This window comes from Gavia stellata, chromosome 6 (assembly GCF_030936135.1).
Source record: "Gavia stellata isolate bGavSte3 chromosome 6, bGavSte3.hap2, whole genome shotgun sequence".
NCBI lineage: Eukaryota > Metazoa > Chordata > Aves > Gaviiformes > Gaviidae > Gavia > Gavia stellata.
The window spans coordinates 40878727-40896944 of NC_082599.1; the positions used below are offsets into that span (position 1 = coordinate 40878727).

Genomic DNA, 18218 nt, shown 5'->3' on the forward strand with positions numbered 1-18218 from the left:
AACCTAATAAAATCTGGTTTATTTAAAGAGAACTGCATAAATATTTACTTACGCCATTTTAAGTGTACATGTGCTATATAAGCATAAGGGTTTGATTTTAAAATTTTTTATTTTCAAATTATTCATGAGGGGAAAAAATCTTTTAATAGTCTTTTTTTTTGCGTTTTGCTATCTAGGTTGTACAAAAGCTTGCAAAGGGGACAAAGCTCGTCCTCTATTCTTTTTATGGCTCTAGTGGTAGCAATACTTTGTGTGTCATATTCCAGAAAATCTATCCTTCGATTTTGCTTTCTATGGGGAGTCTGTTTGTACATGCTGGTCTTTGCAGACATTTCTCATATACTGAATGAAAAATGCAGGATAAAAGGTGTATCAGAAATTAAGCATTCATTCTCATGTGTGGATAGCAGGAAGAAATGTTCTCAGGCCCTGGAAACGGCCTACAAAACCAAGAGTAGATGAATCTACTACTCCTACTAGTAATCCTACTACTACCCACCTTTTAGCTCTAACTTGATTTGCTTTAAAACCAAGTTACAATACTAGTACTGTTAGTGTTCATTATGTTTCAATTATGAAGAGACGAAATTTGAGGTATGCTTAATTTTTAGGACTTCATAGCTTTCTTTTTTCCCAGGAATGTGCTGAATTGGAGCAGGTTTACATAGCACACTAGAATCTAGCTATGAGGAAAAGAAATATCTGCATCCAAAGAGGAAACTAATCCCTTGAATAGGCTGAAACTATGAAGTTCTTATGGTCTGTGTTTATTTCCATTTGCAAGACAGACATCATCTTCCTATTCCTTCACCCTGCTGGTGGGCAAGAGGCTGAATTTCACTTGTAGGTGCTTCCATTTCATATTTCTACTTCCCCTTCCCTAGAGGTTGTAAGAAACATCTGTTTGGGCAGCAAACACTTCCCAAACATCTGCACGCTCCATGCTGTTTATGGTGTGGAGCCAGACCCCAGCAGCTGCTGCTGCCACCTCCCTACAAAAGCAGTGTGTAGAAGAGGCAGGTGAAGGCGTATCTTCTTGTGCATCATCTAGCAGATAGAAAGGAGTCAGTGCTGCCATTGCTGCCATAGACAAAGGCAGAGGGCACAGGGAATGCAGTTCCCTCCATGTAACACTTAATAATAGGCTAATAATAAATAACACAGTTGACAAGTCTATTACACACAGGACTAGCATCTAGAAAGCTGCCTCTCAATAACCTGGACATTAAAGAAAGTCCACTGATTTCAGATTGCCAAGACTATCACCCTGCAGCTGTTACTTTTTAATGAGAAAAAAGTCAATCATACTCTGAATGTTTTCCTAACACTTGGGATCACTTCTTTCTCTTTTTTGAGATGGTCTTCAACATGAGGCATTAGAATTTGCAAGGCAGCAGGCTAATTATCTTGCTGTAAAATACCAGCCTTGATGGTTGGCTGCACTCTTTTCTGACATTGTAAAAGTTACACAAGTAGTTCTCGCTAAAGTTAGTAGAAACTGGGTGCATAGCTCGAGGACAGATTATAGTCTTTGTCTTGTAGGACATGAAAATAATTGAGACTCTGTTGTCAAGACCTGAGCTTTTCTTTGAGTGTTAATGTGTTTTGGCAAGACATGTCAAAACTATACCTCATATTGAAAGACGCTCATCCTGGACTGTTGGATAGGAACATGCAAAATGCACAAGCCACCAAGCAATTCATATCTCCACCATAGCCCAAAAGCCTTTTTTTTTCAAGTGAATTCAGCACTTTTCTGTTGGTAAACAAGTGGTTATCCTTGAGGATGACATTTGTTCTCTGTGCTGGACAGCTATCCCTAAAAGAAAGTTTCAATTATGCCTTTTAAATAAAGTAATTAATTATTTTTTATCTCAAAAGAAACATAAATATGTTTTATGCACAACAATCATACCCTCATTTTTCATTAAGAAAAATACTGTACCAGTATTTGGTACTGTTTAAAGAGCAATGTGGGTTGTGGGTTTTTTAATTCAAGCTCCTTTTGAAATCAGTGAGTTTTAAATGTTTTAAAACTCTCTACTCCTTACAAAGAACAACATTGTGCATCTATTGGTTTAACTCTATGAGTGTGGATCTCTTACCGCTATATTTTATCTGTTTCTGCATTAGATTCTTCATCTGTTTTTTGCCATGCATAAGAAAAACAATCAGTGTTGTGGTAGATTCCTGGTGTTATCCCCAGGAATCAAGAAATGCTGTATCTGATCCTGTTCATTCTTTGTCAAGCAGATATTATTTTAAATTTCCGAACAACATATGTCAGCAAGTCTGGCCAAGTTATATTTGAAGCAAGATCTATTTGTATCCACTACGTGACTACCTGGTTTATCATTGATTTAATTGCTGCACTTCCTTTTGACCTTCTTTATGCTTTCAACGTCACTGTGGTAAGTACCAGCCTGTCTTTTTTAATCGTTCTTTTTTCAAGAGGGGTTTGTTGTTGGTTTTTTTCAGATCTGGAGACTAAAATTGAATGAGCTAAAATACCTTGGTGTCTTTTTCAGCTTTGTAGTTATTGTCACATTGGATGCTGAAGGAAGAAATACAATGTAATTGTACATGTCAATTAAAATAATTACAAGACACATATGTACCATCTTTTTTAATTCAATTATCCTTACTTTGTAAACAGTCACACCGATGTTAGCTTCATTTTTGCTTAGTGTACTTAAATACATGTCCTTGTGGCTTTTGCTCTCTTATGCTGCGTAAGTCCAATTAATTTTTCAAGACTCATAACTTGTTACTGTGGTGAAGTAAATCATTGCTATGGCCAGTATGGTCAGCATTCTTCACTCAGCTGGGAATCTTCTTTCTCTTTACCTCTGTATTCTAGTGCAAAAACGATGGCATTATCACCAATTTTTGTGTGTTCTAATACCTATTACTTACAATTGTCATTAACTTTGGCTTTGGTTTCAACTCATCTTTTTTAGGCATATAATGACAAAATTATTAAGCTGCTTTGAAAAATGTGTGGGTCTAATGCTTGGTGGTGTCATAATCATGATGGGTTACATTTGTATTGGTTTACTTATGCTAAGACAAAGGTTTTGCTTCTGATAGCCCTATTAGATTTAATAGAGTAAAAGTCTACTAAGCAAAAAAAAAACCCAACCAAACAAATAAAAAAAAAAAAAAAAAAACACCAAACCCAAACACCCCTTCCCTCTCCAATCAGAAAGTTTAATTTTGGGAAAAAAAGTTGGCAGAGGTTTCTCAGTTTTGTGGATTTTTCACATAAGAGATTTAGGCTTTTAAGCTGTCCACTTTTTAATTCTCAGAATTTTGATCTTTTGTGAACAGATGCACTCAATCTCATTTTCATTAAATCTGAGTTACAGACAAATACATAGATTATAGGATAGACATTTATCAGAAAAAAAAACAGAGAAAAACACTAGTCAGGAAGCCTCCCATGTAAGGTATCCTCTTTGGTTTTATCATTTAGTTCCATTTCCTTCGATGCTCTCCCTTTTCACTCCATTTATTACATTAAGAACTATCCAACTGATGCTAGCAGTAGCTTTTAAAACCAGACGGTTAATAGTTCCACATTCTTCAATCACTGTTTTTTTACAACCAGTGGGTAATCTATTTAAATACACTACTATCTCGGTTTATCCCTTATATTAAAACCAAACAGCCAGCATAACTGTGTTGCTTTCATTTCCGTTAAGAATTTTCCATTGAATGAACCAGGTTTGATCTTTTCCTTCCAGGAGAAAATTTAAAAAAAAAAAAAAAAAAAGTTGATCTTTTTTCATTGGAAGACTGATATGCTTTCCGTACTGAATTCTGGAAAAGAAAGTATCCTCCAGTAATTATTTTTACAGTTAAAATGTCACAATATTAAAAATGCTACTATAATACACATCTCCTGTCTGTTGTACTTGTAAACTTTTTCTCCCTAATAAGATCACAAATATGGTGACTAAGAATATCCAGGGACATTGAAATGTCCCTGTGTTAGTTAATGAGGTAATTATGGTACATTAAGTCCTAACACTAAGTCCCAAGTAATAAAGGATATATAGCCATGTTGATCTCATAATTAACATTGACTGACAGGCATAGGTCCCTGCATGCTCCAAGAGTTAAATACCTTGTTAAAAATTCTTGCAAGGTCCAATCTGCTTCATTTGCTTTGGCTCAACTTTGCTAGCTAGCTGCTATACGATAAAGACCACTACATAGCAGAGAGTCAAGGGCCAACCCCCTCTTCTCTCTGGTAACTGAGAGCAAGTCCAGAATGCGGGAGTCTGCACCCTGTGTTCACCCCAGCAAACTGGGTTGTTTTGTTCTCTATATTATTCCTCAGTGGGAACACAGTGCCTTACTATATCATATTTCCTATTGTGGCAAGACTTGGCAACTGTTAGTACAATCCTCAAGATACCAATGACTATCAATTATTTCAAGAGTGGGGGGAGGTGTTAATCACATTCCACTGTTTTCAGACTTTATGATTTAATAAGCCATTTCCTCATGTCTGTTCTCAGATTTTCACTCCATCGACTCTCAGATGTTGCCTCAACAGAACGGTGAGAAGGGGCATCAGGGAGCATCTCACTCCTTTGCTGTTCAGGCCCTGGCACAAAGGCCATACTTTTAGGGATGCTCTAAATTCTGCAAGCTATAGGTATAGTGCCATACATACATGGGTATGTATGGCACATAAATGTGATCCTCTAGTTGGAGATTTGTGGAGTTAGGGTGCATGAAAAAGCTGTGGAGTCTCTTGCCATCCTTGAAGATATTTAGAAAGAAAAAAAGTGAAACTGTATGAGTTGGCTCTACTGCCTTTACAGCTTACAGGGATTCTGCCCTACCACTAAATGGGTGACTCTTTGGAGGTCTGAGATCTCAGACACGTTCCTGCCTAACCTCAGTGCCTGCTGAGACCCCAGCTCCTTCCATCCTTGTATTCACATGACACAAAGGATCCATTAATCTGTGGCAACGCGGTGTGAAATGCTGCCAAAGTAAAAAACAGGCCATTAAGCACTAGTTATAATGACTGAATTTCCTCTCCTCTGAGTAACTATTGGTGGTTATAGAGCAAGAGTATCATTTTTTGAGGAAAACCAATTAACCAAGGAGACAAAAAGGATATAAAGACTCCTGCCACTAGTCATTTCTTAAAATGTGTCATGTTTCCTTATTAATTCCTTTTAGCCATAGGAGATGATTCTTCCAAGCAGAGAATTTCATCGCTAGTTTGTAGCAACTTTATTTCTCAGTACTTCTCACCACTATGCTATGATTAGTTTGTGTTAGTTTTAGATAAAATTCTGTCTCTGTCATTTTGATACAAAAAGGTTAACCCAGCTAGTCTAAAACGATTAACCAAATGGAAAATTTAGATGGTTTTATATCTGTGGGCAAAGCAAAATCTACACAGGCACAAGTATGAGTGCTGACTCCTCATTTTGTCTTTCTAAATTTGTGACATAGAAAACAAAACTGCCTGATGGCATTTCAGGTCTTCCAATGGCAGAGTGTTTGGCATGACTAATGAGAAAATTCAGTGCAATTACATATGATTAATTACGTCTGTGTTCAAATTTATGCAGAAATTATTTTGAAATTAGGTGGTCTTTAGGCCTTAAAATGAAACATGTCTCCATGTTAAAAGGAATATTATGATACATGATTCACTGTTTTTATATCTATCAGTGTTTTGTAACATAATAAAAATGGTCAGAATTTAGTCACAAGTGATAACTGGCAGGGCACAGTTGTTATTGTAACAGCCCTTTTGAAATTTCTTATTTGTAAGAATCTAATTAAAAAATAATTTCACCTAAGTTATCATTATTTGGTTGTGATGTGGTAAATCACAGGCACCCATGTAAAGATGAAGGCTCCATTGTTAAGGCCGTAGCCCATGTACAATCATTATATATACCTTTATATATTACTAAATCACCTTGAAGAGTCAGTCATGAATAGGGACCCCTTTATGTTAAGAGTGCAACAGAACCATGTTTAGTTCAAACAAGCTGATGAAAGAGAAGGGAAGGAGGCTTTGGGAAATTAATTACCACAGAAAAAGAGGCAGTTGGTGTAGTGGCATGGCATTCAATTAGAATAATTATATTTTAATAGTTATATGATTGTATTAATACAAACATGTCAATTCCTTCAAATATTTTGCAGTCTTCTGCCCCAGACTTTCAGATATTCTTGTGCTTAAGGCCACAGACATAACTAATTTCACTGACTTATTGTAGATGACATAAGATGGATAAAAGAAATGCAAGAAGAGAAGACCCTGTAATTGTTTGTGCGTTCTAATGTCAGATCTTATTCCTGACAGCAGTGAACTTCAAAGTATTTTAAATAAGTGTCATGTTTTTGTTGATTTTGTTTTTCCCCTGCTATGTACATGAGAAAAAATGTAAAAGTTCTTGAGAAAAAAATTTAAATAAATGCAGTAAATACAGCGTGAAGAAGCTCGTGGGAGAATTACTTATGCACTATCAAAACTGTAGTAGCAAAAAAAAAGAATGTAGATTTACTATTTTCTTGTTTACAGGTTTCCCACCAACTTAATTCCTGAGACTGGAATAAAATCAATGAATTGTTAAGTCTTCATGAATAAATCTAAAATACACCATGTTACAGAATTTCTCAGTCAACCTCGACCTAGCTGTTAGTGATCGCACACCTATAAAATTAAGATTTCAGATGATTAGTTTTGGGAACAGCTTCAGGTTATTCTGGATTAGCCAAATAAAAGGATGTTGATTGAGCTGTGCTTTTAGACTTTCTTTTCAGAGAGTTCATTACTGTGCTCTGGGAAGGCTATGGGAAGACATGTCAAGTTTGATGTTATTTTTCTAGCTGATGCGTGTATCCTGTTTTAGCCAGGTACATAGTAGGCATTAATCCTAATGTCTCATTAATGAAGGGGGAAAAAAATTTACTGTTAATAAAATTATGCCTATTTAGTCTTCAAAAAATTAAACTAAAAATATTTGGGATCCTAATCTGCATATTGTTTGCTACCTCTACCAAACCACTGAAATATGAGCCAAGTATTTTCCACACAAAACTGGGAGCTGTGAACACTCTGGTGTGGATGTAGTTTGGAGGATGCTCTAGAGGGGATGGGGTCATCCAGAGACTGCTCGCTTTGTGCATTGCTGCATCTCCTCTGGGGCCAGAGACTATATACTTCATAAACTGATGTACACTTAGGGTGCTGAGCAGATTTCGTACTGCTTTTGCCACATACACCTGAAAGGCAATAATATTTTAGGTAAGGGTTTTAAGAAGTAGTATTAGAAGTTTTAAGACAAGTTTTTTTGGACTCTGACTTAGTACAGAGCAGTAAAATGTGCCCAGCCCCCTGAACACAGGTTTCAATCTGAAGAACAAATCTGAGTCTCCACTCACTTCTCTGCTTCCTTGTTCTGCAAAATATCTGCTATATGTTATTGCCTCTTCCAGGCTTAATTATTAAGCTGGTTCATCTCATACATAGTTGAGTTAAGCCTACTGTTTGGTTGTTAGCAGAAACTGAAAATCAACGTGTGCTTATTTTTTGGTTTTGTATTGGAATCAAATGACCATTGGTCAGTTTGAGAATTATGTTTCGCTTCTAGAGCAGAGAAGGATCCATTTTAGCACAAAAACAAATTTTTAAGTTAAATCCGAAAGAAGACTCTGCATGAAAAAAGACAAAACAGAAGATCTCCCAGTATTTCAAGTTTGTTTAGTTTAAATCAGAAATAGTAAACGTGTGTACGCAGCAAAAGTAAACACTTTTTTTAACCATCATCTTTGCTATTCTCTGCTGCCTTAAGATTTACTTCAGGCATAATATGCAGCTATGTAACTGAATGAAGAGTGGGCAAAAATTCATAGAGCTTAGAAGATAGAGTTTCCTCTCATTGAAACAAGAGAACTGTGTGATAGAAGTCAACTGCTGACAAGTTGTTTTCTCTCCCTGTTCTTCTAGGTTTCCCTTGTCCACCTCCTAAAGACAGTGCGGTTGCTACGCCTCTTGCGTCTCCTTCAGAAGTTGGATCGTTACTCCCAGCACAGCACAATTGTTCTCACGCTTCTCATGTCTATGTTTGCCTTGCTTGCTCACTGGATGGCCTGCATTTGGTATGTCATAGGGAAAAGGGAGATGGAACAGAATAACCCCCTTACCTGGGACATAGGTAAGTTCTTCTTTCCACCATATATATACACATATATATGTACACGTGTGTATATATGCATATATATGTATGTAAACGTATAAAACCACATGTATAAGTCACTCAATATTTCCTTTTTTATTTAATCTTATGCAATTATTTAGTGTTATTTGTAGAGAAAAGGAAGAGATTGGTGCTCTGAATTCCAGGTCAATCTGAAAAAGGGGGTTAAAATGAAAAGAAAATGGGAAAAGTAGAAAACAATGAGATTTTTAAGAGTGATTCAATATTTGGGTAATTGAGGATCTGGACAAGAAAGGGCTAGACAGACTGTGTAGAAGAGTAGATGAGAAAGTTCATCCTGTTTTTGCAAATTCTTCAACAGAGGCATTCCCTCAAGTGTGCTGATTATTCCTTACTATACATTGAAACAGATAGGCCCTGAAATGCCTTCAAGTTAAAAACTCCCTTAGGAAATACTGTTTAGCTGGTTTGCAGGCTTTGCTCTTTTGCACAGCAGACAAGGTGTTTATCAGTGGAGAGATGGTTTTGGAATGCTTAATTTTGATCCAATGTTTAGTTTCCACCCCAGCCTTCATTCTGATTTCATTGAGTGTTCCAGATTGACTCTTTAGATTTTAAGCTTTTCCTTTTTTCTTTAAGGTTTATTATTATTTCTAAGGCTTGTACCCATGTGTGATGGTACAGTGGGGAAACACTGTACCTTGTATAGGAGCCTGGCATCATCAGGTACTTGTATGCTGTTGAAGGTGTGTTACCTGCTAGTGCAACAGCTGATACTCCACATCTTCCCATGTGGGTTATTTTGGCTTTACTGTACAGGTACATTTCTTTTGCTGTCCTTCTCAGATGCCGTATCAATATCAAGCATCCCTTTTTCTCCCTTTTCTTTCTGGAAAGAGGAAGCCCTGCTAGGTTCTTTTTATGCCGTTAGATGACAGAATCACAGAATGATAGGGGTTGGAAGGGACATCTGGAGATCATCTAGTCCAACTCCCCCCCCCCGCCAGAACAGGTTCACCTAAAGCAGATTGCACAAGAATGCGTCCAGGTTTTGAATATCTCCAGAGAAGGAGACTCCACATCCTCTCTGGGCAGCTTGTTCCAGTGCTCTACCACCCTCAAAGTAAAGAATTTCCTTCTCATGTTAAGATGGAACTTCCTATGCTCAAGTTTGTGCCTGTTGCCTCTCATCCTGTCACTGGGCACCACTGAAAAAAGACTGGCCCCATCCTCCTGGCACCCACTCCTTAAGTATTTAGAAGCATTAATAAGAACCCCCCTCAGTCTTCTCTTCTCCAGACTAAAAAAGACCCAAGTCCCTCAGCCTTTTCTCATAAGAAAGGTGTTCCAGTCCCCTAATCATCTTCGTAGCCCTTTGCTGTACCCTCTCCAGCAGTTCCCTGTCCTTCTTGAACCAGGCAGCCCAGAACTGGACACACTACTCCAGATGCGGCCTCACCAGGGCAGAGTAGAGGGGGAGGATAACCTCCCTCGACCTGCTTGCCACACTCTTCTTGATGCACCCCAGAATGCCATTGGCCTTCTTGGCCACAAGGGCACATTGCTGGCTCGTGGTCATCCTGTTGTACACCAGGACCCCCAGGTCCCTTTCCACAGAGCTGCTCTCCAGCAGGTCAGCCCCTAACCTGTACTGATGTATGGGGTTATTCCGCCCCAGGTGCCATACCCTACACTTGCCTTTGTTGAATTTCATAAGGTTCCTATTTGCCTAACTCTCCAGCCTGTCTGGGTCACACTGAATGGCAGTGCAGCCTTTCGGTGTGTCAGCCACTCCTCCCAGTCTTCTGTGATCAGCAAACTTGCTGAGGGCACACTCTATCCCTTCATCCAGGTCATTGATGAATATATTGAACAGGACTGGACCCAGTACTGACCCCGGTGAGCACCACTTGTTACCGACCTCCAACTAGACTCTGTGCCACTACTCACAACCCTCTGAGCTCTATCTATCAGCCAGTTTTCAATCCACCCCACTGTCCGTTCATCTAACCCACATTTCCTAAGCTTGCCTATGAGGATGATGTGGGAGACAGTGTCAAAAACCTTGCTGAAATCAAGGTAAACATCTACTGCCCTCCCCTGATCTATCCCTCCAGTCATGCCATTGTAGAAGGCTCTCAGATTGGTCAGACATGACTTCCCCTTGGTGAATCGATGTTGACTACTTCTGATAACCTTCTTTTCCTCAAGATGCTTTGAGATGACACCCAGAACAAGCTGTTCCATCATCTTTCCAGGGATGGAGGTGAGGCTGACTGTAGTTTCCTGGGTCTTCCTTCTTGCCCTTTTTGAAGACTGGAGTGACATGGCTTTCCTCCAGTCCTCAGGCACCTCACCTGTTCTCCAGGACCTTTCAAAGATGATGGAGAGTGGCCCAGCAATGACTTCTGCCAGCTCCCTCAGCACTCACGTGTGCATCCCATCAGGACCCATGGACTTGTGGATGTCCAGTTTACTTAACTGGTCTCTAACTTGATCCTCCTCAACCAAGGGAAAGTCTTCCTTCCTCCAGACTTTCTCTATTAGCTCCAAAGTCTGGGAGTCCTGAGGGCTGGCCGGAGCAGTAAAGACTGAAGCAAAGAAGGCATTCAGTAACTCCGCCTTTTCTGCATCATCTGTCACCATGGCACCTGTCTCATTCAACAGCAGGCCCAGATTTTCTCTAGTTTTCCTTTTGCCTCCGATGTACTTGAAGAAACCCTTCCTGCTGACCTTGACATCCCTTGCCAGGTTTAATTCCAAGGAGGCCTTGGCTTTCCTCATTTCATCCCTGCATACTCTGACAGCATTCTTGTAATCTTCAGAATGCTGTCAGAGTATGTAGATACTAAAGACACGATTAAAAAGCATATGAGTAATTTAGAATATGTAAGTTTTCTACGAGAGAAAAAGAATGCACGTGAGTCTCTCATAAACAGAGTATCTAATGATGAGACAGAGTTTCCCAATAGGAAAAATATTTGGTGGTGGGAATGATGCAAACACTTGTGACCAAAAGCTCAATGACATGCATTTGAACTGCAGTATGCCCTATTTTTATCTCCTTTAATTTCTTTCTTCTCTCTTAACTCCATTAAATCTCCTCTAATAATGATAAGTCTGAAGGACAAATGACAAGTATGCTAAAAGAGCCTCAGATGAGGTGAGGATGCTGGGTCAGGAAGAGGAAAAGAAGAAAGTCAGTCCGATAAATACGTCTCTCCAGTTTGTTCATAGGTTACTGAAAGCTTTGTGGAGTCTTTTTATTCTTCTCGTTGGTTGTTTATTTCTCCTTCCCTTTGTAAACCAGGTCTGTGACCTGCTGCTGAACTCCTCACAGAGTGCAAACCTCTCAAAGAAAAGACTGCAGCTGTAGGGGAGAATGTACAAAGAAAGCCCACTGTGCACAAATTGGTCAAATACTGCTAACAGAAAAACAAACCCAGATAATAATAAGAAGAGTCTTTCCGGCGGGAAGTAGCTATGAAGACACATTGTCCGCTTATGTAGGCCACAAATGATAGCTGATTTCAAGGTATTCATTGCACTCCCAATGATGAAGATGGGCTGCATCCTTGCTCCCCAGGTGGGGCTCCTGGCAGCACTCCCCATGCAGTCTATCCCTCTCCCTTTTCCCTGAGCAGAGGCTGCGTTCAGGAAATTCTCCTCATATCCCCTGGTGGCTCTTGGCATTTATTGTTACACAAACATTATCTTCCACCCCTCAGTTTTGTCCTCTCTTGGGCAATGGCAGTAATAAGCAAATGTCCCAACAACCTCATTAGAACAAATCCCAATTTATTCGGAAGAGGGCCATTTCACAGAAGTCCCATTTGCAGCTCAGTGAAGAGTGTTGTACCTGTGTTATCACGCACTGATCATCTTCTAGCAGGCTTCTCCTTAACAGCCTCTCACCACTGGCTTGTCTCAACTTGAGACTGTGACCTTCCCTGGAGAGCTGCAGGCAACACAGCTCCCCACTGGATGGGCCAAGGCACTTTTTAGCAGTGTATACTCTTAGGTTTAGCCTCCTACCTGGCAAAAGGGCTTCACTGTTGAGCTTATAGCTTGCTTTTATTTTGGGTTTTTTCCAAAAGTGTGTTTTTGCGTTTTTGTCTGGACAGCTGTTCTACCAGTTTCATGGATAGTCTCTAAAACATTTAGCTGTTATAAATGTGTAATAAAAATTATACTGCAATGACTCCTGCAAAGCTCCTACAGATACGGTTCTGTATCTGCCAGAATGGTTACTTCTAAAGTTCTCTCTAGCACTAAGTTAAATATTTTATGGCTTTGGGGATTTGTTTGGGGGTTTTGCTTGCTTTTTTAAGGGAAACAGTTTTAAAATGTTGAAGTATTAGAAATCGGTTTTTAAAAAAAGAGCTCAGAAAACTCCAGATACCTGACATGAAGCCATTATTTTGCAAAGACCACTTCAGTGCTGATAAAATTTCTGTTTAAGGTTATGTGTCACATATATGAGCAGAAAAATAAGATTATGTAATTTCTTCAATGAGTGCAAATTCTATTGCTCTCCACATGCAAACTACTTGCTGGTAAAACACAATGACCTTAACTCTTGGCCCGCTGTGTGCTACTCTGTTGATACGCAGCTGATTATATGTAGCTAGCCTCTCTTTTCACCTTAAGAAAACTTCAAATGACCAGTCTGCTACACCTCACAGCATCCATGTAGGCAGTACATCGAGGGGAGAATGGTACATGTGATATAGGGGATGAGTGATTAAGCAAAGTAAAATGAGATTTGGAGATTATAATAAATCATAAACTAATAAGCACACAGGAGAAATCTTGCTTGGGGTATAACAAAAGTAGTGTTATTGTAAGACACTGAGGATATTCTGTTCTCCTGTATGAAAGCCTCAGCTGGAATTTTTTGTGCTGTTTTGGAGAGCATGTAGATGAGATTTCTTACTGCAGGCAAAGTAGTAGAATATGATCCTTAGTCTTGTATTTACAGGTTTTAATTTTTAAACTTTTAGTTTTATTACATTAATACCAAAACTGGAGACTCAAGTTTCCATAGATCTTATACAAAGTTCATTCCAGGCATTAGGAGGCTTTCTAACTGACAGCATTAAAAAATACAATGTAAAAAAATAGAATTACTATACTTTTTTATTAAAAGCAAAGTGTCTCCCCCTTGGAAAGTATGCTTTTTATTCTTCACTGGAGTGTCTCAGGTGGTGTCTACCTGAAAAACTGGTACCCTGGGTATGGATACTGTAATACATACAACAGTTGAAGTATCAGGATGGGTTTGTTCTAAGAAAGGAAAACCATGCCTGGAACAAAAAGAAGATTTTTTTGCTTTTTATGTTTGCTTCTATTTTTGGGTGGAGAGGTAGAGTGAGGAAAAAAAAAAACTTTAGCAACCTCCTTACTCCATTTAGTGCTTTCTCAGAAATCCTGTGGCACAGATTTCAAGACCAAGGTTTTGCTAACACTTAAAGCAAACATTTTAAAGCTGCAGTACTGTTAACATAATACTTTGGACTTTGCTGTGCTATCAGATATGCACCATAGCCCAGATCTCACAACACTGACTTTAGTGGGAGTAGCATTTGCTTCTGTGTATCTATTTCCCTCGCTAATTTAAACAAATGAGGTGCTTAATTTGCATTTGGATTGGGGCAATGGGAGTGATAAAGTTCTCCCTATGAAAATACCCAGAACTGAAAAGTGTATTTGCTTTGTTCTTGCTGGGCCTAATTGTAAGCCTTTATTTCATTTATTGTCCTTATTCCGGCAACATTCTCATTGCAAATAATTTAAAAACATGATTACATTCACAAATTTAGCCACGTGGTTGCACAATGAGAAAGATGTAGTGTCTGGGAATATTATTCATGAACTGTCATGACATGGTGACATTGGGACACATACCAGTGTAGTACAATGTTAAAATCTGGATCTCTTGCTTAGCTCTAGTATTGATATTTTAACTCATTACATGAGGTATTTGGAAGATATGCAGTATGGGTACTGTTTTCAGGTGCTAGAAACCTTTACCTCAGCAAGTTCTGCCATCACAGGAAACAGTTGTTACACATGCAGCCCCTTGACTCTAAAGTCTGATAAAAACATGACTCCTGGACTGGTCATTCCCACCCGCCTGAGAGAGTGATACACTCCTTGTCATGCTTTTCCCTTCTAGCTTTTTCAGATCCCTCTCTATTACATTCCACCTTGTCCCCTCATTTGTTCTCACTAGTGAAACAGATGTTTCCCTGAGACATGGCATGATTTTCAGCAACCTGTAAAAATAAGATTAACTTTCTGTTAGCTGACACAGAGTAAAGGCTAGACTGTGTTGAGGTTCCTGGCTGATCCTACCACTCTAATTCCATTGACTTCAATACATTGGCTCTCATTTCTATAGGCTTAACTGGTATCAGATTTAGGCATAGGGTCTTTATTAGCTGTCTGCTCTTTTGAATTAGCTTGTAGGGAGCTATTCCCCTTCAAGTTCTTATCAAATACGAGAAATGACTTTTCAATCTCTCTTTATGGGAAACAGATAATATTGAAAATGTTTCCTGTTGTTAAAGGCATTCATTCTGTGAGAACCATATGAGCTGTTGAAACTCAGCTGTCAAGTGAGGAGGTTAGGAAAAGGCCAAGAGTTGGGATACTGGTTCCCTTAGACAGTCAAAGCTGTCAGGTACAATTTGTGTAATTGTCTCAAAAAAAATTCCTTCCTGTCCACCAGAAATTCAGCTGCAACTTTTTATTAGTCCACCCACAGTAACACTTACAACATTCTGACTATGGAGGAGTTGTTATCAAAGCAAAACTGAATAAAATAAAATTAAAAATAACCTGTGGTTTTATAGAAAATAAAGTATATGTGTTTACTTTGGGAGAAGCTTTAAAGTCAGGTCTGTAAAGGGTATTGTTCAGCTATTTAGATCTTTATTTCAATAAAATATCTCCCCTCTCATCTCAGGTTTCTACTAATTTTCTATTAGTTTTGTAATTTACAGCACTTCTGAAAACAAGAACTCAGTCATTCTTTCACATACTCTGCAATATATTCTTTCACATACTCTTCCACACCACACTTTGTTTATCACATGCTTGCATTCAGAGACTTTAAAGGGACTTGGACGCCTGACTGCCAGTGAAGGATTTATACCCTGAATTAGCACTGAGAGCAATGGGTGGCAGATTTAGGTGCAGAATGGGGTGCATAGCATCTGAGTGGAAACAGTAGGAAATGCTGAAAGTAGGTTTTTGCCTTCAGGCACTTTCACTCAAAGTTTATATGCCTCACATTGGGCTGCAGGGAAGTTATAAGCACTTTTCACTGAAGGACATGTATGTTTCATGTAATGGAATTTAGTATAGAAAACCCTCAGTGTTGATCCAAACTGGTAATACTAGCAGTGCTGAGTTTTTCTGAAAGTTTACCTGTGTTTGTGCAGTGTTACACCTGTGCTAGTAAGGATTGCCCCTTTTGGCAGCAGTTCGTGCACTCCTCTGAGTCTGCACAAGCAGCTTGGCATTGTCTCCATCTAGAGCACGCGTGTGAAGTAGATTGTTCTGGTGAAAAACAAAACAAGAGGCCACTGATTTCTTTTGGCCACAGAAGGAGGGAGAGGCGTTTTTACAGAATTTCACTTTTCTTCAGTATCGGCTTCGGGCGCTGAAACTTGTGCCTGAGGTATGGAAGATACAGGTACAAGGCAAATCTCTTTCAGAGAGCACCATATCCTGATGTATTGGTTATTTCACTCAGCATTCTTTCTGGGCAGCTCTCTTCCTTGAGTCCTGGTTGTTCTTTTCCTTCCCAAACTGATGTGATTTCAACAGAGGAATGGCCAATGCCTGAGTCTCTACCCAGAGTCTCCAATGTCCAGGTGAAGCTGGAGAAGAAAGCTTGGACTCTCCAAGGCAGAGGAGAAGAGAGATCTGAAGTCTTTCACGTTTCTTTTTACCAGTGAGGTATTAGGTGAAATGACAATCCACATACTCACTCTTTTGCAATTAAATTTGCTAGAGCTATACAGTGATGGGTGAGGGAGGAAGAACAAGAGTTCACAACTACCTTCCCCATTGAGTCCTTCAGGGGATTTAGATGTGGGGGCAAGATGGCTGAAGGATCCCCACTGGATGCAGATAAGAGAGGTGCTCTGAGTGTCTTAATCATGCAAAGATGGTGGCATTTCTGGCCTGATGCAGAAGTTGGCTGATACGGACTATCCACAATGTAGGTGTCTAATGTCTTAGATGCAAGCTTTAGGTTAGACTCTTGAGCTAGGGTTCCTAAATTCTGTCTAAGTGCTTTGTGGTCCCCCAGTAGCTTCAGCCTTGTCAGAATTTCGTAAGTCAGCATCAAGCTGGAATATCCATTAAGAGAGTCATTGCCCTGTAACTCTCCTGAGTTTCAACAGCTTGGGAAGTTTTCAGTGCCGGGAAGATTTTTCCAAGCTTATGCTAAGAAACCTGAGGCAGTCTTTGTTAGTTTTCCTAAGGTCCTGAGCAATTTTGCCAGGAATTCTAAATTTGTGGATTTAAGCATTGTCTTGACAATAGGTACTTGTGGCATTGGTACATTTATTCAGGTTAAAACTCGGGCTATCCTCTTTTCAGAAGAAAGGCTATTGTTAAGTCTGTGTATCTGGTAGTTCTTCCTCAAACAATGTATCTTAGTGAACTAATACAAGATTCTGGTGCTCTTGGACCCAGCATAACCATGGAGTAAGTAACAGTAGAAATCATATCGGAAAAATCAGTGCCATTACTCCCATTCTTGGTCAATAGAATATATAATTTGTCAAAGCAATAATTAGTTAATTCTTGACTCTTAGTATTTTCACATTATATTAATCCTCATAATGTATTGTAGAAACAGGTAAATATTCATGTATCTTGAAGTTTTTGCAAAGCAATTTAATGACTTAAATGGCTAGATGTGACAAAAGAGTTGGTATCAAAGTTGAGATACAGGCTTAGTTTTATTTCTCTTTTTTATATATGAATTGTCTTAACTATTAATGATCCCAGATCATTCCAGCTCTGTCTCTGTACAGCATTTACTTCTGTTTTTGAATGTTACTTGAGCAGTTTTTACCAAATCCAAACATTCAAAAAGCAGAACAAAAAGAAATTTTAAAAAAAGATATTTTAAAAATGCATAATTATCTGGTTTTGAACCCTCTGAGATTCCTATTTTCAATATATTCTTAGCAACATTGGCAACTATGGTTGGACCTGATGATCTTACAGGTCTCTTCCAACCTTAATAATTCTGTGATTCTATGATTCTGTAACTAGGAACTTAATTTTAAAAAGTTATGAAAGCTGAGATTTTTGTGTGATCACGGATCTCCAGGTTGTTGTGGTTTAACGCCAGCCGGCAATTAAGCACCACACAGCTGCTCACTCACTCCCCCCCACTGCAGTGGGATGGAGGAGACAATCGGAGAAAAAGTAAAACTCGTGGTTTGAGATAAAAACAGTTTAATAGGACAGAAAACGAAGAAAATAATATTAATAATATTGATTAAATAATATCCAGAACAAGTGATGCACAGTGCAATTTCTCACCACCCGCTGACCGATGCCCAGCCCATTCCCCTGTTTTTGTTCAGCATGACGTCATATGGTATGGAATATCCCTTAGGCCAGTTTGGGTCAGCTGTCCTGGCTGTGTCCCCTCCCAGCTTCTTGTGCACCTGGCAGGGCAGCATGAGAAGCTGAGAAGTCCTTGACTTAGTGTAAGCACTGCTCAGCAACAACTAAAACATCAGTGAGTTATCTACATTATTCTCATCCTAAATCCGAAACACAGTACTATACCAGCTACTAGGAAGAAAATTAACTCCATCCCAGCTGAAACCAGGACACAGGTACTGGGGCTGTCAGGTAGATCAGCTAACAAAAGACATGGGGTAAAATTATAGTGTTAAGGAATGATCAGGTGTTGGACCCAGGTCATGTAAGTGGTCAGTTCATGCAGGTATGTGTACCTACTTCTGGATACCAGAC

General features: G+C 39.1%; 1 protein-coding gene across 1 annotated transcript in view; it reads left to right on the forward strand.

Annotated features, from left to right (window-relative positions):
* Positions 1-18218, forward strand: part of KCNH8 (potassium voltage-gated channel subfamily H member 8) — a 192883-nt gene that overhangs the window by 111103 nt on the left and 63562 nt on the right. Inside the window, exons 6-7 of the mRNA XM_059818632.1 lie at positions 2254-2411; positions 7994-8201. Coding sequence (XP_059674615.1) covers positions 2254-2411; positions 7994-8201 — 366 coding nt within the window. The remainder of the gene's footprint in view (positions 1-2253; positions 2412-7993; positions 8202-18218) is intronic.